The sequence below is a fragment of the Aricia agestis genome, chromosome 22, assembly GCF_905147365.1.
Source record: "Aricia agestis chromosome 22, ilAriAges1.1, whole genome shotgun sequence".
NCBI lineage: Eukaryota > Metazoa > Arthropoda > Insecta > Lepidoptera > Lycaenidae > Aricia > Aricia agestis.
Genome location: NC_056427.1, coordinates 2,995,038 through 3,021,169, shown reverse-complemented (window position 1 = coordinate 3,021,169; position 26,132 = coordinate 2,995,038). Strand labels below are relative to the sequence as shown.

At 40.9% G+C, this 26,132-nt stretch overlaps 1 protein-coding gene across 1 annotated transcript in view; it reads left to right on the top strand.

Annotated features, from left to right (window-relative positions):
* LOC121738111 (nephrin-like) overlaps positions 1–26,132 on the top strand; it is a 93,312-nt gene that overhangs the window by 54,540 nt on the left and 12,640 nt on the right. The window contains exons 8-17 of the mRNA XM_042129949.1: positions 4,423–4,480; positions 7,083–7,234; positions 9,060–9,204; positions 12,808–12,938; positions 15,391–15,544; positions 17,809–17,903; positions 18,977–19,064; positions 22,200–22,313; positions 23,633–23,745; positions 24,141–24,321. Coding sequence (XP_041985883.1) covers positions 4,423–4,480; positions 7,083–7,234; positions 9,060–9,204; positions 12,808–12,938; positions 15,391–15,544; positions 17,809–17,903; positions 18,977–19,064; positions 22,200–22,313; positions 23,633–23,745; positions 24,141–24,321 — 1,231 coding nt within the window. The remainder of the gene's footprint in view (positions 1–4,422; positions 4,481–7,082; positions 7,235–9,059; positions 9,205–12,807; positions 12,939–15,390; positions 15,545–17,808; positions 17,904–18,976; positions 19,065–22,199; positions 22,314–23,632; positions 23,746–24,140; positions 24,322–26,132) is intronic.

Here is a 26,132-nt window from a genome sequence, read left to right as displayed (position 1 = left end):
CGAGACCAGAGCCAGCGTCAGCTTCCCGCTGCGCCGCGCCGACTACGGCACCAACGTCACGTGCCAGGTGAGTCCCGTGCCAGGTGTGACGTCACGCGCTGCTGGCCAACTCCGAGACCAGAGCCAGCGTCAGCTTCCCGCTGCGCCGCGCCGACTACGGCACCAACGTCACGTGCCAGGTGAGTCCCGTGCCAGGTGTGACGTCACGCGCTGCTGGCCAACTCCGAGACCAGAGCCAGCGTCAGCTTCCCGCTGCGCCGCGCCGACTACGGCACCAACGTCACGTGCCAGGTGAGTCCCGTGCCAGGTGTGACGTCACGCGCTGCTGGCGAACTCCGAGACCAGAGCCAGCGTCACCTTCCCGCTGCGCCGCGCCAACTACGGCACCAACGTCACGTGCCAGGTGAGTCGCGTGCCAGGTGTGACGTCACGCGCTGCTGGCCAACTCCGAGACCAGAGCCAGCGTCAGCTTCCCGCTGCGCCGCGACGACTACGGCACCAACGTCACGTGCCAGGCGAGTCGCGTCCTAGCTGTAACGTCGCGTGGGGCGTGCCAGGTGAGTCACGTACCAGGCGAGTCGCGTGCTAGTTGTAACGTCACGTGCGTCGTGCCAGGTGAATGGCGTGCCAGGTGTCACTTGTCAGGTGAGTCACGTAGGGAATGCAATCTCGTGCAAGATCTCGGCATTTTTAGCGAGATTGATCTCGGACGAAAAAAAGGCGAGATCTCGCGAGTTTGACGAGATTACACTTGAGCAGTTTGACGAGGTTACTTTTGAATTCTACGAAAACTAAATGTTTAAAGTTTACTTTGTCCAATGTACGGCAAGTTCAAACCAATGTACTATTGAATGACGAGAAAATGAATTTGCTGGACACTACTGTCTTTTTAGGTATCACACTAGATAGTAAATTACAGTGGGGTCCTCATATTGCTAAACTCGCAGATAGACTCAGTTCTGCAGCATATGCAGTCAGAAAGATTAGGGAAATTTCTGACGAAGACACAGCACGATTAGTATACTTTAGCTATTTTCACAGTAAAATGTCATATGGTATCCTTTTATGGGGAAACGCTGCCGATATTAATACTATCTTTGTGCTGCAGAAGCGAGCTATACGTTCGATTTACCAAATGTCTACATTTGAATCTTTGAGAGAAAAGTTTAAAGAAATTGGTATTCTGACAGTAGCTTCTCAATACATTTTGGATAATGTAATACATGTTACAAAAAATATATATAAATTTAAAGCTAAAGGTGACATTCATTGTAGAAACACCAGAAATAAGTACAAGCTAGATTTGCCAGTGATCAGACTTAGTAAAGTCAGTAAATCTTTTAAAGGTATGTGTACGCCTTTTCAATAAAATCCCAGAAAACGTTCAAAATCTTTCCATTAATAAATTTAAGAAAGTAGTCAAAGAGCGTTTGTGTGCCAAAGCTTATTATAAGGTCAATGATTTCATAAACGATGGCACATCTTGGGAGTAGGATGGCTGCTTACAAGGCTACTTCTACATTATTGTACATGACTTACTGTGTATGTATGTTGACATTGTATAATTTTAAGTTACAGCATTGTAAATTTTATTTTAAAAGAATAATTTTTTTTACCTCACTTTTTTTTGGTAAAAAAAGTGGGCCCCGTGCGAGTTTCTTACGCCGGTTCTTCTCGCCGGGATAGTTCCCGAACCGGTGGTAGGCACCGTAGCTAATATTAACATTCCGAAAGTATTTTCTTAAAATCTACTCAGAAATAAAACATTTTTTATTTTTATTTTTTATTTATATAAACGTCTTATTCGAAGCGCGGACTGACACGGACGGAGTTGCGATCACGGAGTTAAAACAAAGAGGAGCTGTGATATTGAATGTACCGTAACTTCTTGGTGGAAATTCATGTTTCACAGTAATAATATACACTTTTCATGCACTTTTTCCACTTTTATTAATAACAATTATGTTTTACACGACCGGTTTCGATAAAATCATCATCAGGTCTATAATATCCTGATGATGATTTTATCGAAACCGGTCGTGTAAAACATAATTGTTATTAATTAATAAAAGTGGAAAAAGTGCATGAAAAGTGTATATTATTACTGTGAAAAAGAAGAGCTGGCCTAAGCAACTGTCCACTATAATTTTCAACTAGGTCCAAAATTTTGACTTCTCGTTGTTTTGTTAGTTACAAAAGAACTGTTTTATTACTAAAAGATTTGTATTTGATAGTGTGCGCTGTTATAATACTGGACGTCATGTTATCGTGGACGCCGGCATCCACGATAAAACGTTGGGTACGTTCAATGCCCTTTTGATTTTACGCACCGCGGACGTTTTGTACGGTTCAGAAGTGTAGACGTCGTGATGTCCTCTAACGTGCACGTTAAAAAGTTGTCGTCGACGGAAATTTAAAACGTCTTCATTTCCTTGCACTGTACTTCCCTATGTTATCTTTTTACCGCGGACGTCTACGATATTACCGCCACGTCCAAAAGTATAAAAGCGCACATTAGAAGAGGAGACTGGTTGTTTCTTTCATTTGTTATTTGATGGATACGTACTTATGTCAAAGTTTACTACTTAAAAAATTATAGACAAATACGTCAAACAATGTTTGATGCATAAAATTCAATTGAAAAATTCGTGAAAATGAATGTAATCTTATAATACTTATAATGTTTATTACTTTTTTCGTAATCTATTCAAATATTGTGATTATTAGCAAAAAAACCCACCAAACTGCTAATCTCGCCAGATCTCGAAATTGGCGAGATCTCGCGGTATTGTATTCATAAACTCGCGGGATCTCGCTTGAGCCCCAATCTCGCGAGATTTGCATTCCCTAGTCACGTGGCAGGCGAGTCGCGTGCTAGTTGTGACGTCACGTGCGTCGTGCCAGGTGAGTGGCGTGCCAGGTCTCACTTGCCAGGTGAGTCACGTGCCAGGCGAGTCGCGTGCTAGTTGTAACGTCACGTGCGTCGTGCCAGGTGTAACGTGAATCACCAATGACGTGAATAATCACAAACCAATTAAAACACCACACAAGTTTAGTCGCAACGTATCTATGGTCATATTCACGCGTGTCAATTTTCAACACCTCTATTGGCTTGGCCTGGCAATATTGAACACTGAAATATCCAAATTATTTGATCCAAATTATCTGTCGACCGCCGCCGGCGTACATTTCACGTGCCGATGGACTTTCAGGAATAATTACAGATTTCAAACCGAGAGTTACGATTTGGAATGAGCCGTGAAGTTAATTGACCAGCACCGTAGCATGTTCAATTTTATTTTTTTTTACTGAATTATCTCTTTGAAGCTGCAGTAACTATCCATACTAATATTATACATGCGAAAGTCGGTATGTCTGTTGCCTCTACACGCCTAAACGGCTGAACCGATTTTTCTGAAATTTGGTTGCGTCCATACGTTGAGTCCCAGAAAAGGACTATACTTTTTACCCCGAAAAAATGTAAGGTTCCCGCGCGATAAACGAATGTCGGCGGTTACGGGCTTCTTCTAGTCAAGTGGCCCCCAACCCATTTTTCATACGGGCCACAAACATGTCTTGGTATTGGTGCCACGGGCCGCAACAAAAGTTAGGGTTAAAAAATAACGTTCTTCAAAATTAACGATTTAAAAGTGGAAATTATTTCACGACTTTCACGCCGACTTTACAGTACTCCCAAAATGATAATGTGCATAGAAATTTTCATAATTTTTCGGCAACGATCGTATTTCCCGAGAGTCGGAAGACGTCGCTGCAAGCGCTGCTTTAAACTTAAATTTAAGAAAAACAGCGCTTTGCAGCGACGTAGAGGCACCTGACGTTACCAATGTAACGCCGCGATGGCTTGCCGGTGAGTTATAGCACTTATTGACGGACCGGCGACAGCGGACAGCCACCGGCTATATGATATTGACTTCTATTTCCTTTGACCAAGGTGCAAAATGCAAGTGCATTTTTGGGGCTCTTACGTTTCATAGATTCGGGTGTTTCCATGATTACGACAATTAGCGAAGATTTGCGTGCGCATTATTAATTTGGGAGTACTGTACATTATTTTGCCGGTGGGCGTGAAATTCAAAATGGTTTAACTTCACGCGGGCCACAGATAAAGCCCCGGCGGGCCGCATGCGACCCGCGAGCCGCGGGTTTGGGATAGATATTCTAGTGGATCTATAAGCCCGGCCGCACATTGTCCGAATTCTGATCAGAAACAGTTGAATTTCGCCGGACCGCCACCCCGCGCACTATCCGAAATATCCTTCCGGCGAGTTCGAGCCCACTCGGCTCAGTACAAAATGTAAGAGACGGCGCGGACGTTCAGCTGTTTCTGATCAGAAATTTCGGACAATGTGCGGCCGGGCTAATACCATTGATTTCTTTATAAATTTATACTTTGTTTCACAGGCTGTCACAGATCCATCATTGGCGCCAGTGTCAGAAACTCTCACCATCGATGTTAATTGTAAGTATTCAAAGTATCACTTAATTTTGTGTCAGTTGTGTATGTCTGTCTGTGGCATTTTAACTCCCGAATGGTTAAAGGGTTTTTTTATTTTAAAGTAGCGTTAACTGTCCCACTGCTGGGCAAAAGCCTCCCCCAAAGACTTTCTTGAGTCACAGCTGGCCAGCCTAGCTAATATGCTTTCCAGCTCACCACTACTGTAAACATCGTTGACTACTGAACCCTAAAACGGAACCTTAACAAGCTGATTTTTTTGTATATTGATAGGTTAATAGTTATTTAATTTAAGAGTACCATTGTCCTACAAATAGAACAATCCTTATTTTAGGGCCATCAAGTCAAAGTAATGAAATCCTTCTCTCTGCTAGCTACCACTTTCAAGATTTTTCGCAGATAAAAATGTTGTCCGTATAATCAAAATGAAGCTACTCACAAAAAATTTGCTTGATAGTAATAAAAAAAATTGTTCTAGGGCTCCTCATTATTGCTAATTATTAGGCAATCAATATCTCTGTATTACTATGAATTCTGCTGTAACACAAAATAATTTATCTCAAACAATTTTCAATCAAGCACTTATTGATGTAGCAAATCGCTGAACAGACCTACTCATCTAGTTGGAAAGTTTGAAACTATTGAGACGGGAATCTCAGCTAATTCTACGAATCTCAAACTTTCAGAGATAAAGCCAAAACATTTAGAGCATCGTCGTCGCTACCTTGAGTTTTAGTTGGAATTATGGGAGGTAAATGTACTTAAATATTGGTAAATCCAAGATGTTCCAAGATGTCTTTGGATATCATAAAAATAACATTAAACTATTAAAAGATCTGATGTAGCATTGTTGAAGTTGTACTATGGTGAATGGTCCGAACCATCTTGGTGTGTTCTATAGTACAACTTTCATTTTTTTATTAGACCAGGTTCATTTTGATGTTCAATGTTCGTTTAAGCGTTTTCACATCAGCAGAATCTTGTGAATAATTTCTATGATCGAGTGTTACTTTTAGATCTTAAGAGGATACACCAGGGGCTAGAGAAATGAAAAAAAAGTACGTGTAATATCTATAGCTGTCTCCCTTACCTTAAGCCTATACCGCAGAACGCGATAGAGACAACTGCAGAAAATCCAGAAAATCAACGATTCGTTGTCGTCTGATTCCTTCTCCAAAACTTAACCGATTTAAGTACTTTTTTCATTAAAGATTAAAAAAAGGCTTGAGCTGTGTTCCTATGTTTTGCTTTTTTTTGTATAATCTAGCCAAATCTGTTTTCTGGACGTTTGAACACAGCGGAAAATCTGGCCATTTTTTTAGGTTTTTGAACGTCGCGTTCATATCTTATTTAATAATTAAATTATGAAAAAAAGAAAACATAGGGACATTGTATTAGTGGACGTAGATATTCAGGAAAAAAATTATAACTCTACTAGCATTATCCAGGGAGGAAACAGGGGACAACGTTTGTATGGAAAAAATGGCGGTGTGGAATCCTCTTAATAGCCGAACACTGAAATCTTTCTTCCAACCACCACTCCTAAAGGTGGTCGCACATTTATCAGCAAGCACGCACCGAACGCGCCGCATTTTAGAATTCGTTGTATGATGAAATGATGTGAAATCTCGCACATTTGTCCGCACCGTACGTGCCGCACGAAACTACATTTACTACGCGGTGCGTTCGGCGCACACGGTGCTGATAAAGTAAAGAGGGTTGTTGGAATTCTATTTGGCCGCAATATAGCCGTGGTCTATCGTGTCAAACTGCTGTCAAATATCACGAATTAGCTGGAATGTGTCACGATAATATTTAAATGTATATTTGACACGACAGACCATTACTCCCGAAACTGATATCGATTTCGGTTTTCGATTTCAACGGTTTTTACATTTTTAGGGGGGTATTACATTATCATTTATATGATCATATATAGGATCCAATATATATGATCATTTGATCATATCTGCATATTACATTATCATATTTCATTGATCCTATTTTACGTCATATGTGGTTTCAATAGCCAATGGAGAGCGCTAACGCTGACAGGTATTGATTGACGTCAGGGTTACTAGATCTCAGAGAATTCGATTTGTCAAAAGACATCGTCATTTTTAATATGGCTTGTTTTTTGTTATTTCAGCAAGATTATCCAAGTATATAATTAGAAAAATAATTACATTACATTATTTGAAACATATTAACGAACAAGAAATTAAAACTCTTTTTTATATTAAATAACTGGCAACACCTATTTCTATGACCGTATTGGATCCAATCTCTCAACAAATGTCAAAAATCTATGATCAAGGAAGAAATGAATCATATGTCTATATTACATTATCCAATATCATTGACTCAATGATCTCGGATCCAATATATATGATAATCTAATATCCCCCTTGGACATATTTTAGATGGCTAAAGTGTCAAAAAACCGTTGAATATCATAGATATCAGTTTCGGGAGTAAGGCACCTGACGGCTACATCGCGGCGCCTGGTGGCAAATATAATTTAACAACCCTCGATGCGTGATCAGCTTTACATCTCCATACTTTGCTTACCTTCAAAGCCAGATTTTCTCAAGGATCTCTCTTCCAGTGCACCTCCTCTGGGTCCGTCTGCTGGGCGGTAAGAGGCCGCTGGTGGCGGGAGTGAGCACGGAGCTGGTGTGCCAGGCGGTCGGCGCCCGACCCAAGCCCAGCATCTCCTGGTGGAAAGGTGGGGTGCGGCTGACGACGGTGCGGGAAACGGTATGTAACTTCAGGGAATCTTGAGCAGGTTTTGAGGATCACTCCTTTAATCTGGTTCACGCTTTCTTACCGTCGGTAGGTTGGTTAGACGGTATGCGCGCGAAAAATTCACTTAATCTCGCGCAAGCTTACGAATCAGTAAGATTCAGGATGAAAGCATGCCGTATTCGATTGTGACATATTTTCCTGCAATTCCTAGCAACATTGAAATGCTCTGAATCTGAATCTTAAATGTCTTGAAAATTCTTAAGAATTCGCTTGCGAAGAGTGTAAAGTGAGCGGTGAGGAGGAAAGTGAGGTGCTTTCACATTAGTGATTAGTCCCATAACTCCCACACCGGTTTCGGTGAAGGTGGCCAGTTTCATTGAAACCAAGCCAGTTAAGCATGAGTAATTTCATAGTGCCCAAGTGTGTGCGCAGTACACGAGCACTCTCTATTTCTTTTTCTCTGATAACCCACGTGGGACGGAAAACCGACACGACTGGCGAGAGATTAGGCGCAGGACCGGCTTTTTACATGCCCATCTGACGCATTGATCATGTTACTTGTCAATCAGGTGATCAGCCTGCATTGTCCTAACTAAACTTGGAAATAACATGTTTCCAACGCGGGAATCGAATCCACGACCTCCGAGTCAAGAGCCACGCTCTTAACCACTGGACCACGGAGGCTACAGTTACTTACTCTTTAGTCCCATAGGTAGGTAGCAACGGGGAATAATACGTCTTCAAGGGATTGTGACACAATATTTCTAGATCATAAAGGATCTCTATGTTTAAAAAGGGGACGGGATTAGGAACGAGTCAAGAAATGCACAAAAGTACAGAGGATATTGGCAGAAAGGTCCTCTAGAATCTCGTAGGGTTGCCTATTTTCAAGGTTAAAAGAACCACGAAAGAAACATGGATCAATAATCACTGGTTGACATTTCTGAAAGCGGTCGCGCTATCTCCCTAAAGCCATTTACAATATGATAATAACTTCGCCTGACATTTAGACTTTACCTAAGTTATATTTAATTAAAGCAAGTAATATCGGAATATAGACGTTCATTTGAGGTAGATCAACAGTTTTGTGCCGAAATTAGTTTGCCAAAACAACCGAAGTCAACAACAACTAAATTAATATTGGACCCTCAGGTGAACAGAAATAATAATGGTATTTACATGGCCAACGTTGAGTTGTTCGAATTTGAACCATATTACTTAGGATTCCTTTTAGAATTTCTTTATACCGTTCGAAAAGTATTATGTGTAAATACCGATGAAAACCGGCGTAAAACAGCGCTTGCGCTGTGTTTCGCCGAGTGAGTGAGTTTACCGGAGGCCCAATCCCCTAACCCCTACCCTATTCCCTTCCCTACCCTCAACTATTCCCTTCCCTTCCCTTCCCTACCCTCCCCTATTACCCTATTTCCTCTTAAAAGGTCGGCAACGCACTTGCAGCTCTTCTGATGCTGCGAGTGTCCATGGGCGACGGAAGTTGCTTTCCATCAGGTGACCCGTTTGCTCGTTTGCCCCCTTATTTCATAAAAAAAAAAAATGTGTACCTCTCTCTTGTGTCCCTTGTGAGGTCAAGAATCTAAAGAGACGCAACCGTTTCTTTTTTACATTGGGAAATGCTTGGGAATTGGGATGCGCAAAGCAAAGCACCTCGCAAGGGACATCGGCCGGGGTATGTGGGACTCTCCGAGGAACTACCCACTAAACCCCATGGTGATCCACTCCCCGTTTAGGTATCGTTACGGTCACGATCAACCCACCGCAACAAAAGAGATGCAACCTAAGTTTACTATCTCTTTCTACCAAAGCATCTCGTTCTTAGGTGTCCCCTGATGGCAACGTGACCAGCAGCATCCTGACGCTGGTGCCGTCCATCGACGACGCCGGGAGAGTGCTCTCCTGTCGCGCCGTGCAGCCCACCGTGCCGCACTCCACCCGGGAGGACGGCTGGAAGCTGGAGATACAGCGTGAGTACTGTTCTAGTCTGATTCGTCTCGTATTTATTTTGGCCGACTGAGTGAGTTGTGTCAATATCAAAGTATCTCGAGAAGAATATGCTCTATGTAGAAAAGGTCTGGCGAAGTTACCAGTATACGATTTCGACGGCTTCGAAGACACGATTTGACAGCTGTCACTTTTGACGTTGACATTTTGTGACATCTGTCACGTATTGGACATAGACAATCGACCTTACGCCACTGGATTTTCAGTTCTATTGCAATACCGCAGAGTTATTTTTTCATCGTTCCGAATTTTCCGTTCTGCCCGTTAATGTGAATATTTCGACAAGATTTCAAGTGCTGATGAATAAAACATAAAAACATCTTTCAACCCCGACTAAAAGGGCAAGTACTAAAAACCTCTTAACCTTCATTATACATACCTTTTCAGCCCAGAAAGTCTGGACTTAAAACTAGTCTGTAATTAACACATCTTGTCTTCACGTAATTACTATATGTTTCTATCAGACCTCGGCGTCTTGTAGCATAAATACAGACAGAAGGTAAGCTTTATTCTATAAGTAGACGTTCCGGTCCTATTAGTCTTAGGGTCAATTTATACTAGCGCAGAGTCGAAGCGCATCGAAGACTGAACATAACAAATTCAACCTTAACTACAAAGTGTTAATGCACTTTATTACTTCTGAGAATTTAAAAAAGCGCGCGCATCCGCGCGAATTCACGCGAATGCGCACGACCAGTAATGTATGCATTACGCTCTGTAGTTAAGGTTGAATTTAATGTGTTCAGTATTTGGGAATTCGCTTCGCTTCGCTTCGACTCTGCGCTAATATAAAATGACCCTTAGCGTACTAAAATATAGCCTTCCTCGATATAATAATAATATCTATGGACGCTTCACACCACGTCAGTCTGGCCCCGTGCTAAGTACCTGAAGGACTTGTGTTACAGGTACCAGACAACGGAAATATATTTAATACTTTTATACTATACATGTATTTAAGATTTTTATTATATGATACACATATTTAATACACATCCATGACCCAGGAACTTTGAAAACTTTTTGTTCCGTCGGCGGGATTCGAACCCGCGACCCCCGGCTTGAGCTACCAACAGCCCACCAACTGAGCCACAGAGGTCGTCAAATATATGATATATGATGAAGATATATGAGCAATCTAACGCTGAAATAAATTCTCAAATCGGACCAGTAATAAGCGCGATCAAACAAACAAACTCTTCCGCTTTATAATATTAATATTTATTATAGATAAGTATTTTACGCTCAAATATTGAAAACGCTCAGTCAGCGAAAAAAAGCTTACAAGTTACAACGCATTGTGGTCACAATAAAACATCCACATCGCGAAATTCGTGTTATGGCTTTTTTTTATGAAATAAGGGGGCAAACGAGCAAACGGGTCACCTGATGGAAAGCAACTTCCGTCGCCCATGGACACTCGCAGCATCAGAAGAGCTGCAGGTGCGTTGCCGGCCTTTTAAGAGGGAATAGGGTAATAGGGGAGGGTAGGGATGGGAAGGGAATTGGGGAGGGTAGGGAAGGGAATAGGGTAGGGGATTGGGCCTCCGGTAAACTCACTCACTCGGCGAAGCGCTAGCGCTGTTTCACGCCGGTTTTCTGTGAGAACGTGGTATTTCTCCGGTCGAGCCGACCCATTCGTGCCGAAGCATGGTTCTCCCACGTATAAAATATGCTCCAATGAAAACGCGCATGACGCGTTGTGGCAATCACAGAAAGACTAAAATATAGCGGAATTCGTTTCGTGGCTGACATGCTTTTCGATTTGTGTTGTGGTAATTAACCATATAACGTCGTGAAAGTTTTACTGGCGTTATAGAAGCATTAAGAAATACGGGCAATGATGAAAAAATACATGAACCTGAATATGCAAATGTTGTTTTAGGAAAAGTTGAAAGTGATGCACAACGATTCCTGTCTTTATACGTTAAAGAAGTAATTAGACAAAGTTATCGTCTCTGTAAATATTTGATTACCAAGGATAAAGAAAAGGCCATTTAAAAATCAAAGTCTATGTAAACAACTTCTATCTTAATTTTCACTTTTCCTGAGCGTGTAGTTCGAAAACGGATGAGAATATGGTATAGAATCTAATTTATAGAAAATTTAATAAGCTTTAATGTCGTCATAGAATATTTTTTGCTACAACGCATAGTTTTTTAGTTATTGACGAAAAACCAAGACCTTTGTCGCCCTCCCCTCCCTCCGACTCACCTCCTAGACGTCAGGACTTTTAGTATGTTTTGCCCCTAATCACTCTGAATAAGTTCCAGCAGAAATCGTTTAGGTTCCCGCTCACGCACTCTATACCCCTTTATACCCTCTCTTTTGAGTCATTCGTTAACCGGACTAACTTGTCGTCTGTTCTTATCTATTCTGTACCTCAACATGTTATGTAACATGTTATCATCTGTCGAGTGTATCTAAAGTTCGTGTTTCATCAAAATATTGTTTAATATTAATGATCCTTCAGATCCAATAAGTCAAAGGTCCGTGGGGGATAAACTCTGACCTTGCTCATTCAAAACCCAAGGTGGAAAGGATTTTTTGTTTAGTCTACACGAAGTAGTCGAAATTCAGCCTTATATTATAGTAATGAGTAATGAAACATCGGCAGGCATGGACAACCGTACATTTTTCCCGGGGTAAAAAGTATCCTATGTTCTGTCATGTCATGTCAAAATAGGTACGTATCTTCATTATTCTCCATACCAAATTTCAGCAAAATCGGTTCAGCGGTTTCGCTTAAAGAGGTAAAAGACCGACAGACGGACACACTTTAGCATTTAGAATATTGTATAGTATGCAAAATAGTTTTTCCAAGGTCATCGCTTGGCAGCCCTATTTTAAAAAGACGCCTTAAGGTGACGCCGCTTTAAAGCAAAAAACGGCGTTGGATATGTTTAAGATTGTTTGTTTTCTACTCATATAAGCAATGGAACAGCAAAAAATGGAAAGGGCGTAGCGACAAAATGGTTTTTGTCGCGTAATTTAAAAACCATAAATACATTTCATATAAGCTATAGGCAAATTATTAAAGTGTATGCTTGAACCAATCTATGTACAAATTTTGGAAGCTTAAATCACTCTCCTCTGTTTGCAAATTAGGAATCCCTTTTTTTACAGAGGTCTTTTTGAATGATTATTTTGTGTTATAAAAGTTGACCAATCGTGTTATGCTATAGGTAATTCAAAGACAAAGACATGATGAATACTGACAAAGAACTTTAATTTCTTAGCTTTAGTCATTGCTGAGAAAAATCGATATCGCTACACGCAAATTATCAAGGTGTCGCCTTAACAATTTAGGCTTCCAACTGACGAACGGCACAATATGTCGACTGCCGCTTACTGCCGTCGACGCGTGCCGGCCCTTTTCGTTGCCCTTCGTCTGTAAGCGCTCTTAGATAAATTGACCGCCGCAATGTTATAAGATAGTAGATACTATTCGGTAGTGCTAACAATGAACAAGCCTGTTCCTATCCATCCTTTGGTATCTTTTATACTTTATAGCTAACCTTCCTTTCCTTCTATCACCAATTCCTTACATCAGTCCGGTATTACAGATCTGCCGGTGGTGTCGCTGCGGCTGGGCGCCAACCTCGACCCGGGCGCGCTGGTGGAGGGCTCCGACGTGTACCTGGACTGCGCCGTCCGCGCCAACCCCTGGCACACCAGCGTCCACTTCACGCACAACGTGAGTATCCTGTAATGCTAGTGGCTAGATGAATCTTCATGGATTGGATCCACAGAAATAAATCAAGATAGAACGGCTAAGTGGGTGGAGTACGCGTGTTTCAATCTTGCTCTGTCGTGCAAGATTCGTTAAACGTTCATTCAGTCAGCGCGCACGTCTCGACTTGATTACACCGAAGCGGTTGTGCGAAAATGCCTCATTGTGCAGTGTCTTATTGTAAAAACATAAGTACGAAAGTAAATCGGTCAAAAGGAGGTATTTCCTGCTACGGGTAAGTTATTTGTTCTAACTAAATGCAAAGCAAAAATTGACACGATCGATTCCTTAGCAACGCACACGCGTTCTATTTTGATTTATTTCTGTGGTTGGATCCCTGGAAACTACTGAGGTGCTTTCAAAGTTAGAACAATAAAAGATAGCAGCGTAATCATTTCTCTGACAAGAAAGTACTATAGCTTTGTTCTGGTTATGTGTTCATCAATAAGCAACGGCTTAGCAACTTTGGATTTCATGTTGATTCAATCACCACTTTGAAAAAACAAAAAGTGCTTTTAAGTCTTTGGGACGATGCTAGCTAATTTTCTTGTTTGACATTAATAATAGTTATATTTTTACGAGCAATTGGCCCACCACACATTCCCAGCACTGCAACGCTTATTTTTTTTATTTTTATGAAATAAGGAGGCAAACGAGCAAACGGGTCACCTGATGGAAAGCAACTTCCGTCGCCCATGGGCACTCGCAGCATCAGAAGAGCTGCAGGTGCGTTGCCGGCCTTTAAAAGGGAATAGGGTAATAGGGTAGGGATGGGAAGGGAAGGGAATAGGGGAGGGTAGGGAAGGGAATATGGTAGGATATTGGGCCTCCGGTAAACTCACTCACTCGGCGAAACACAGCGCAAGCACTGTTTCACGCCGGTTTTCTGTGAGAACGTGGTATTTCTACGGTCGAGCCGGCCCATTCGTGCCGAAGCATGGCTCTCCCACGTATAAAAATGTCGCCAAGATCAACGGTGGTAACAACAACGAAAACGCTTGATATTGTGATCTCACGGTTGATTAAGATGCATGGTTCTTGATTTATAAAGGAAGCTATGCCTTTAAAAAATCTGTCTGAATTTAGATATTAGAGCTACCTCGAGCCTTATCTTTCATCAGTCGTGACACTACGAGACTACTTTAACTTAGTTGGATGCTAGCAAGCTAGCTGGTTTGTTTCTTCCAACTTTGGTAAGATAGAGTCTGAAACTATACTATATTATAAAGCGGAAGAGTTAGTTTGTTTAAACTTTTTAATCGGGACTTAACGCGACTTATTTAAGTAGTAATGCTACTACGAGTACATACTTTTTCTCGACGTTTCGGCCGTGTTGCAACGGCCGTGGTCACGAGGGGACTGCAGGAGCGCGACGTCTTCGTTTGCACCGGGCGGTCGGTCAAGAAAAAGTATGTACTCGTAGTAGCATTACTACTTAAATAAGTCGCGTTAAGTCCCGATTAAAAAGTTTAATTATAATGCAACGCGAAAGTTTAAAAAGTTATTTTGTTTGTTTGAACGCGCTAATCTCAAGAACTACCGGTCCGATTTGATAAATTATTTCAGTGTTAGATGGCCTATTTATCGAGGAAGGCTATAGGCTATATTTTATCACGCTAAGACTAATAGGAGCGAATAAATAGAGAAACGTTTTTTTTTTTTTTTTATGAAATTAGGGGGCAAACGAGCAAACGGGTCACCTGATGGAAAACAACTTTCGTCGCCCATGGACACACGCAGCATCAAAAGAGCTGCAGGTGCGTTGCCGGCCTTTTAAGAGGGAATAGGGTAATAGGGAAGGGTAGGGAAGGGAAGGAAATAGGGGAGGGTAGGGAAGGGAATTGGGCCTCCGGTAAACTCACTCACTCGGCAAAACACAGCGCAAGCGCTGTTTCACGCGGGTTTTCTGCGAGAACGTGGTATTTCTCCGGTCGAGCCGGCCCATTCGTGCCAAAGCATGGCTCTCCCACGTATACAAAGTGTGGACAAAACGGAGGAAATTATTTAAAATTGCTTATTATCTTCAGAAACCACTGGATCAATTTTTATGTTATTTGGCACACATGAACAATAGACCACGTGAAAAGACATAGGTTTTTTTTCTTTACAGTTTTCGTGACATTCCTAAATTACGCGGGCGAAGCCGCGCGGAACATCTAGTACTTTATAAAGTTGGAACAACCAGAATTATTTGACTTCAATGAATCGCTCCAACTTAGCTAAGTTGAACGCTAGCAAGCTAGCTGGTCTGGTTGTTCCAGTTTCCAGTTGGAGTATCCAGTATGGTCTGGCTTTAATGAATCGTTCCAACTTAGCTTAGACAATTCTACGTCTTGGCACTGCCACCAGCTGCCACCAGACCATCTGGCCTAGTTACAACGATCATCACCTGGTCTCTAAAGCAGCATGTATCCAGGGTGTGGTGGTGAAGCCTGGTCCCGGGGTGCTGGTGGCCAACCAGAGCCTGGTGCTGCAGCGCGTGGGGCGGCGCGCGGGCGGCGCGTACGCCTGCGCCGCCAGGAGCGCGCTCGGCCAGGGCGCTAGCGAGCCGCTGCTGCTCGACGTCAAGTGTGAGTACCATCACCAGAAGCCATAAACATAAGTCTACTTATTAGAAGTCCGAAGATCTTTGAACACGAAAGACGTATTTCTTAGGCCGTGGTTCCAAAATAGTGACTAAGGGGCGATTTCACCAAAGAAAATATGAAACACGTTCAATGCCGCAGACATAGATCAAGATATATACCGCATGTCGCTCCATTTGTATGAAAACGAGCGTGCCACTTTTTATAGCTACTGTGTCGTACCGATGATGAGAAAAGTGCCCATTATCTAGGCCAACGTTTCTATTTGAAGCTCAATACGGAACTTTTAGGCATTTAGGCATTTTTAAAATTCCGATTGACGTCCGATTCCAATAGCAGACTAAAGAACAGACTTTCGAAAGACGAGCGTTGCTCGTCGTTTGGGAACGCGATATGGCACGCGAAGTACATACACATGCAGTATCTATCATGATCTATGTCTGTGTTCAATGCCCACTGAACCGTTTCGAAACGTATAAAGGCGATTATAACATCGAATTGCTTTTCACCAACATAAGCTGAACGCCTTCACAGCAAATCCCAGTTTTATGGTCTGAACGCCCAAAGTCCGAAGTTTAACGTCATAAAACCCGTTCAAGCCCTGTCATGGCGGAACTTAGATTTAATAATCGCGATAAAAAGAAGTTTGTGAAATCCATTTAAAACAGAACGTGATTTACGTCGCCGCGTGAACGCGTTCAATGAGAACTAAGTTTAATAAAACGAAGAACTGCTGCTGCAGGTGAGAGTGGCGATAATTTTGTCATTTTTAAACCCGATCAAAAGGGGGAGGTGATATAAGTTTGACATGTCTGTCTGTCAGTATATTGTGTAGGCACACGGCCAGGCGGCTGTGGGTAGACCGATTTTGATTCAGTTTTTATTGTTTGAATGCTGACATGATCGAGAGTGTTCTTAGCAATAGTTCATTATTATCGGCCTTCTTACAACTGGAAAATTAGAAGGATATATCTTACAACTGGAAAATTAGAAGGATATATCTTACAACTGGAAAATTAGAAGGATATATCTTACAACTGGAAAATTAGAAGTTTATATATTTTATTTTATTTTATTTATACTTTTTGCACAAGGGAACAATGGCGGACTTAATGCCATATGCCATTTTCTACCAGTCAACCATTGGGTGGTAGCAGAGACAAAACTAAAAGACACAGGTGCTTCCTGTTTGGAAAAAATAATCGATGTTCAAGAAATAAATAATGTAAATATATAAAAAATAAATATATCTATTTTGAGTTTTTTTTTTTCGTTTTGTTTTTAGTTTATTAACTCCTTTTTGGAAATCTATTGTTATTCTATTGTTGTTGCGGTCGAATTCGACCGATTGGGAGTTGATAGGTTAATTTACATCATTAATCGTTGCGAAATTGCCACTAAAACTATGACAGAATATATGACATGCAAGATAGACCTTGCATGTCATAATAATAATATATTATTCTATCATAGTCACTAGCTCAGTCGCGGCGGTGGCGGTTTTTATTTTTATTTTATATGAAAGAAGGGGGCAAACGAGCAAACGGGTCACCTGATGGAAAGAAACTTTGGTCGCCCATGGACACTCGCAGTATCAGAAGAGCTGAAGGTGCGTTGCCGGCCTTTTAAGAGGGAATAGGGTAATAGGGGAGGGTAGGGATGGGAAGGGAAGGGAATAGGGGAGGATAGGGAAGGGAATTGGGCCTCCGGTAAACTCACTCAATCGGCGAAACACAGCGCAAGCGCTGTTTCACGCTGGTTTTCTGCGAGAACGTGGTATTTCTCCGGTCGAGCCGGCCCATTCGTGCCGAAGCATGGCTCTGGTTTATTAAGAAAATTTCAATATCTGACGCTGATAAGGTTTCTGAACTCACAAAGCTGATTATAGTACTCAATTTTCTCCGAGACTTTAAATTTAGTTAAAACAACATACCCCCAATGTAAAGACGGTTATTGCGACTTTAATAGGAAGGTCATTGACTGTACACTCCCTCCTATGGAGGCTCTCATACAAAAAACACATTTTTTACCTATTTTTGCTCTATAATGGTACGGAACCCTTCGTGCGAGAGTCCAACTCGCTCTTGGCTGATTTTATTTGGATACCATCAGTATGTAATGTCATATTTGGTATTCCACCCCTCCCCTTTAAGGTGTGGCGTAATATTCGTATGGACACTTTTTGCCTAAAATTCTTAACTTTACATGACTTTACTAATATATTATTATTGACTTTTTCCACCCATCAGATAGTCCAACGTGCAACATACACCAGCCCAAAGTGATAAGAGCCGCCAGAGGAGAGACCGTGCAGATTGAGTGTGATGTGGACGCTAACCCTAAGGTAAGGATTTAAGGCTTACTACGCGCATATTATAGCGGACCGCAATGGATCGCTTTTTTTTTAAATCAATTGGCATGAACTTGTGACCAAGTTACATAATATTATCATAAAACATGTTGATATACAGGGTGTAACAAAAATAAGTGATAATAGTTATAGTATAGATATAATAGCTCCCACACCGGTTTCGGTGACGGTGGCCGGTTTCATTGAAACCAGGCCAGCTACGTAGGAGTAATTTTATAGTGCCCAAGTGTGTGCGCAGTACACAAGAGCACTCTCTATTCCTTTACTCTCATAACCCAGTGGGACGGAAGACCGATACGACCGGCGAGAGATCAGGCGCAGGACCGACTTTTTACATGCCCATCCGACGCATGGATCATCTTACTTGTCAGACAATCAGGTGATCAGCCCGCATTGTCCTAACCAAACTTGGAAATAACATGTTTCCAACGCGGGAATCGAACCCACGACCTCCGAGTCAAGAGCCGCGCTCTATACCACTAGACCACGGAGGCGTTAGTTTTTATTATTATTATTAAAAAGTATAGATATAGTGATAAGCTGAAAGACCAAAAATTTTTTTCATTTTTGTATATGTGTTGTGTGTTGGGAAACTCGTGACGCTCGGGCCCTTGCCCATACAAAAGTGAAAGAAAAAATCGTCTTTCAGAGCTGCTACTTTTACAGTGAACTCTCTACAAGGAACACGAACACACCTCAAAATATTATCACTTATTTCTGTTACACACTGTATATTAGTATTTTTATCAGCTTTTTGGTGATTATTGTAATTAATTTCGATAAATAAAGTTACATAACTCATTTTTGTGAGGATTACTATTGTCATGTCTCGCTTTGATGATATGGGAATGTATGGGGAACATACACATAAATGATTTTGACTTTAATCCGACCATCCAATAGTAGAAATACTTATTTAAAGCTACTTGTCAAAGAGACAAATTCAATGCGATAAAAAAATCTACTTGATCTACTTGACTATTATATTATCATATAATAGTATAGTTACTCTCTGATGATGATGATGACGATGATGTGTCCACCAGGAGCCCATGACGTTCACGTGGTGGTTCAACAGCTCGACACACGAGAGGCAAGAGCTACCCGTCTCAGCCAACATGCACGGTGATATGAGTGAGTATAAAATATACTAGCTAAAAGCCGAGCTTTGTGAGGGCTCGCGTCGTTTTTCTGTGTGGTAATGATCTTTAAGGCAGTTTTTTTTTATATTTGAACGAGCTTTTGCCCGTGACTTCGCTCGCGTTAAAAAGTATTATTATTTATTATATATACAAACTTTCATCCCCTATTTTAAACCCTTGGAGTTGGAATTTATCAAAATCCTTTCTTAGCGGATGCCTACGTCATAACAGCTACCTGCATGCCAAATTTCAGCCCGATCCGTCCAGTAGTTTGGGCTGTGCACTGATAGATCACTATGTCAGTCAGTCACCTTTGAGTTTTATATATTTAGACGAGCTTTTGCCCGCGGCTTCGCTCGCGTTTAGAAGGATTATTATATGCTATGCCTACGTCATATCATCATGCCAAATTTGATTTGCCGATCAATTGCCGATCTGTCCAGTGGTTTGGGCTGTGCGTTTATAGATCACCATGTCAGTCAGTCACCTTTGAGTTTTATATACTTATATAGATATTTGAATACTAACCAAACCTTGACTGACCGATGATAACACATCTACTGCATATAAATAAAAATTACTATGTTAAAGCACAAATCAATAGGCGTGATCGTTTTTCCGTAAAGTTAAAGTGTACCATAGAATGCACAGGTTGTGGGATATACTAGATACATGATAATGATGTCATGACAGTAATAATGATGATGACAATGATAATGTCACAATGATGTCACGACAATAATGATGTTGTTGCTGGTTAACCTCAGATAAGTATTCTGTATGCGGGCTGAACCAGGTCACGGCCGTGTGAAGTTAGCCCTAGTTGCGTGTAGTGCAGTATCTACTAATAATGCGAAAGTCTGTCTGTCTTTTACCTCTGTATCGAAATTATGAGTGATTCTAGTGCACGGTTAATTATCCGTTCTAATCTAATATATAAAATTCTCGTGTCACAATGTTAGGCCGCGTACTCCTCCGAAACGGCTTTACTGATTTTAACCAAATTTTATATGCATACGAGCTTTTGCCCGCGGCTTCGCTCGCGTTAAGAAGTATAATACTTCTTAACGCGAGCGAAGCCGGCATATACAAACTTTCATCCCCTATTTTCACCCCTTGGGGGTAGAATTGATCAAAATCCTTTCTTAGCGGATGCCTACGTCATAACATTTACCTGCATGCCAAATTTCAGCCCGATCCGTCCAGTGGTTTGAGCTGTGCACTGATAGATCACCATGTCAGTCAGTCACCTTTGAGTTTTATATATTTAGACGAGCTTTTGCCCGCGGCTTCGCTCGCGTTAAGAAGGATTATTATACACAAACTTTCATCCCCTATTTTAACCCCTTGGAGTTGGAATTGATGAAAATCCTTTCTTAGTGGATGCCTACGTCATAACATCTACGTGCATGTCAAATTTCAGCCCGATCCGTGCAGTGGTTTGGGCTGTGCGTTGATAGATCACCATGTCAGTCAGTCAGTCAGTCACCCTTGAGTTTTATATAATTACGAGCTTTTGCCCGCGGCTTCGCTCGCGTTATGAAGGATTATTATATACAAACTTTCATCCCCTATTTTAACCCCTTGGAGTTGGAATTTATCAAAATCCTTTCTTAGCGGATGCCTACGTCATAACATCTACCTGCATGCCAAATTTCAGCCCGATCGGTCCAGTGGTTTGGGCTGTGCGTTGATAGATCACTATATCAATCAGTCAGTCACCTTTGAGTTTTATATATATAGATATAGATTCAGTGGGTCTGAGAAACGGCTACTGGGTACTTATTATATTGATAAGTGCATTTGTTGAATAAATAATAGATAATTATTACAACTCGAGACTGACGGCGACCATTGTTTGTGCGACGGGATAGCGATGGACGTTGCCATGGTGACATACTTATTTAGTCACTTCAATAAAATAATTCGGGCGAAATACTTTATATGGCAAAGAAACGTTTGCCAGGACAGCTAGTATTATTATTAATGCAAAAGTGCGTGTCTCTGTCTATTACCTCGTCACGTCCAAACCGCTGAACCGATTTTGCCGGAATTTGGTATAGAGATACTTTGAGTCCCGGGTAAGGACTAAGGATACTTGTCCTTGTGGAAAAATGTACAGTTACTGCGCGATGAACTAATTTTAACGCAGCGAACTCGCTAACAAATAACATCAATAATAGGGATGATGACAAGGTCAGAGATTAGCTAATTTTGTTAATAAAATAAAGAAATCACGGTAAAAAATAAGTGTTCCCAAAATTTCAGCTTGATAGCATTTGTATTTTTTTTCAATTAAATTTCTTAATATTTGTATACCAATCGATAACTTATGCAATTAAAAGCAACGTTTGTTATGAAACCACTTTCATAAACGCAATATTTAATATACCTGTCGAACAAAGTTGTCTCCCGATGCGTACAAACTACGAAAGACTGACGTCAGTCTTTCGTAGCACTTTGTATGGAGCGTTTCGGGCAGGACTTTTTTATGGGATATTTGAATTGTCATATCTTGGTGAATTTTTAAGCTATCACAGTCATTCTTTCAACGATGTTTCTATTTTTTAAGTGTCCTTCAATTGAAGGACACTTAAAAAATAGAAACATCGGTAATTACCGATAAGAAAAAAAAATAGTCATCATGCCTATTCTATTTGCTACACGTTTGCTACGACGTAGCATTGCTACGGCGATATGCTACGCCGTAGTCTTCAGTATTAAAATATATTGTGTGTTAAGAAAATACATTCTTGCTAAATATGCTAAGTTGATCGTTTATATTTAGGTTTTTTTTTTTAATGAAACAAGGGGGCAAACGAGCTAACGGGTCACCTGATGGAAAGCAACTTCCGTCGCATGGACACTTGCAGCATCAGAAGAACTGGAAGTGCGTTGCCGGCCTTTTAAGAGGGAATAGGGTAATAGGGGAGGGTAGGGAAGGGAACAGCGTAGGGGATTGGGCTTACGGTAAACTCACTCACTCGGCGAAACACAGCGCAAGCGCTGTTTCACGCCGGTTTTCTGTGAGAACGTGGTATTTTTCCGGTCGAGCCGGCCTCACCCACCGCCCACGTATCGCTTATATTTAGGCTATTTTCCTACGTAACACATAGGCTACTTCCAGGTACCTACACCTACCTGGTCAACTCGTCCCACTCGTTCGGCTGGGTCCAGTGCGCCGGCGCCAACGCCGTGGGCCGACAAGTGACGCCGTGCGTCTTCACTATACTGCCTGCCGGTTAGTACTGTAAGTTTACTGTTTAGTAAAAGGAGATGCTAGAAATGTTTCGAAAAATGCTCTTGGGAATATTATAGTTATAATGGACAACTTTTTAACGTTGTTAGTGGCGGCCGAAAAGGGAGATCTTCCGACCGAGCGAAATAGCATACTCGGTCAGGCCGAAGCCCACGTGATACATTTCAGCTGTCGTATACCGACACACTTACGGCGGTTCCCAATATTTGATCTATCTCTGGTTTGGCCCTACTAGAGATAGGAATAGCTCACATTAGACATTAGAGACATATATTTTATGTCAATTGTGAGCTATTCCTATCTCTAGTAGGGCAAAACCAGAGATAGATCAAATATTGGGAACGGCCGTTAGAAAACTTCGATAGCGCGATGCAGGAATGTTACGAATTGTGGGTACCGCCACAACTTAAATAGTATTAGTAGTTTTCTTGAAAAAACTTTAAAGTTGACTAAAGGACCTAAAAACTATCTATAGGTCTACCAGAATCTGATGGCAAAAAGTGAGAAAATAAATTGACTCCAGCAAAACGGGGGTGATTGGAATAAAACATTTTGATAATTTTTTTCTTACAACGGCTGATTATGTGTGTTAAATTTAAAAGTATAAAAATTTATCCAATAATCAAGGATATTTTTTTAATTGAAAACGCCTCCGTGGTCTAGTGGTTAGAGCGTCGCTCTCGACTTCGGAGGTCGTGGGTTCGAATCCCGCGTTGGAAACATGTTATTTCCAAGTTTGGTTAGGACAATGCAGGCTGATCACCTGATTGTCTGACAAGTAAGATGATCCATGCGTCGGATGGGCATGTAAAAAGTCGGTCCTGCGCCTGATCTCTCGCCAGTCGTGTCGGTCTTCCGTCCCACTGGGTTATGAGAGTAAAGGAATAGAGAGTGCTCTTGTGTACTGCGCACACACTTGGGCACTATAAAATTACTCCTGCGTACCTGGTCTGGTTTCTATGAAACCGGCCACCGTCACCGAAACCGGTGTGGGGAGTATTATATTTTTTGAAAATCTGCTGTCAAAAATTGCCATTAGATTCTGGTAGACCTGCAAAATATGAATTAAGTTGCGTACATTTCCCTTCTTAATAAATTATAACTAGTATTTAGAAGTATGATTACCCGAAAACATACAAGATTTTTTTTAAATCGTCTATTTTACCTCATCTCTAAATAATGTAAATGTTTAAACTTATTGAAATCATGGCAACCCTAGGATTATGACAGTGACCTAATCTAAACAACATCCACGCAATCTAAACAACTGCAACCCAATCTAAATCTCGGCAACCCCACAGAGAAACCAGCTGCGGTGTCAAGCTGTCAACTCGGCAACGTGACGGTGAGCTCCGTGACGCTGGCGTGCACGCCGGGACACGATGGAGGACTGAAGCAGGCCTTCGTGTTGCACGTAAGTACGAGATTAATATCACGCTGATAATATGAGCATATTGTCACGTTGAGATTGGCATATTTGTCACGTTGAGATTGGCATATTTGTCACGTTGAGATCGGCGTATTGTCACGTTGAGTTCGGCATATTGTCACGTTTAGATTTGCATATTTGTCACGTTAAGATCGGCATATTGTCACGTTGAGGGCATATTTGTCACGTTGAGATCGGCATATTGTCACGTTGAGATTGGCATATATTTGTTACGTTGAGATTGGCATGTCACGTTGAGATAGGCGATCTTAAAGTTGTAGTACTTAGCCTATCTCAACGTGACAATATGCCGATAACAACGTTCACTCGTGACACGTTAAACTTATGTGCGACCTGTACCAATTAATCTTTATCACCAGGTATACGACATAGAAACCGGTGTTCTCCTCCGAAACGTGAGCAATGATGAGCCGAGTTTCGTTGTCTGGGGTTTGGACTCCAATGGAGTCCGATTGTCCATCAGAGCCTTCAACAGACAGGGCGAGAGTGATCCCTTCACCCTAACCACGAGTCTACTGAAGAATCCGCAGAAACAAACAGGTAAGACCAGTTTAGCTTGACCTCTCTAGACCTACAAGGCGGTTTTGAAATTTTGAACAGAAGACAGCACGAAGTTGCGAAAAAAATTGTGGATCTTTTGGGATTTTTATCTTTTTTTGTTTCTTTACGTATATGACACAAGATTTTCGCAACATAATATCTGTGTGAAGAGATCTCACCTCTCCATACAGATTCATAAAGGCCTACAAGGCTGATTTCGGCAAACAAAGAAGAAAACTACCTTTTGTCTTTACTTTTGCTTAACCCAGACGTAAATGTAAAAAAATTCTCTCTTTATTATTTGTGTAGCAAAATAGACAAGATAGATTCTTATAAGAATCTGTCGTGTAGCCTTGTAGCCTACAAGGCTGCTATCAACAAAATAATATGAAGATCAATGTTGCGAAAAAGATAATTACTGTCTTTGTTTTAGCAAGAGTTCGTTTTTAGGGTTCCGTAGCCAAATGGCAAAAAACGGATCCCTTATAGATTCTTTATGTCTGTCTGTCTGTCCGTCTGTATGTCACAGCCACTTTTCTCCGAAACTATAAGAGCTATACTTTTTAAACTTGGTAAGTAGATGTAGTCTGTGAACCGCATTAAGATTTTGATACAAAAATTGAATAATTATTAAAAATTTTAGGGGGTCCCCATAGGTACAACTGAAACAAAAAAATATATATTTTCATCTAACCTATGTGTGTGTGGGGTACCTATGGATAGGTCTTCAAAAATCATATTGAGGTTCTTAGTATAATTTTTTTCTAACCTGAATAGTTTGCGAGACTCTTCCAAAGTGGAGGCATGATAAGTCTAAAAAACTATATTATGTAATATACATTACTATAAAAACGAGATCTAGCAAGTATTTTTTTATACGTCATAAATGGTAAACTTTAAATTAACTTCCATTTAATCAACTGAAATATAAAAATAAATCAAAAACCTTTTAATTTTATAAAAATAAACCTTATTGCTGCTGCGGAACCCTTCATGGGCGAGTCCAACTCGCACTTGGCCGGTTTTTTCTTTCCCTAGGTGTGTGACACGTTTTCATCACCTTTTTGTATGCGAGAAGATCTAGCTAATAAATTAAAAATAATGAAGTTTCTGCATGTTAAGAACCACATCATACCCTAACAAACTCTCGCATTTTTAATATTAGACGACCATTTTCTCTTGACCTCTCATATCGGGTCTCAATATACAGTAATATTTCTTATATTTTATGTGGCCCAGACCTTTCTTCGTGTAAAAATGTGTATTAAAGTAATATTTCACTATTTTTATGTGACCAACATAAGCTGACCCCTATACGTATTGGAATCTTTTTTGTGATGTTTTCCGCAATTTTCTGGAACTAACGCATACAAATAATGTTATAAATGTGTACAATGTAATATATGTTATTTTTATTTATCGCTTTTGCAAAATTTATACTGAAGTTATAATACTTACAGGGAAAAGATAAAGGCTTCTATGTTTCAATGGTTTCATTGGTCGAATCACAAGTATGGGTTCGATTCCCTCGTTGGAACAATGCAATTATTCTATTCCTTTAGCTTAGAAAATATTTACACAAAATCAAAAATATAAGTAGAATAGATTAGGTATACTCGAAGTGACACCGCGTTAAAGTAATAAATCGTTTTGGATATGTTTTAGATCGCTTGTTTTCTATGAGAAGCCGACCCGGCCTCTCATAGAAAACAAGAAATGGAACAGCAAGAAATGAAAAGGGCGTAATTTAAAAACCATAAATATATTTCATATAAGCTATGGGCAAATTATAATCTATGTACAAATTTTGG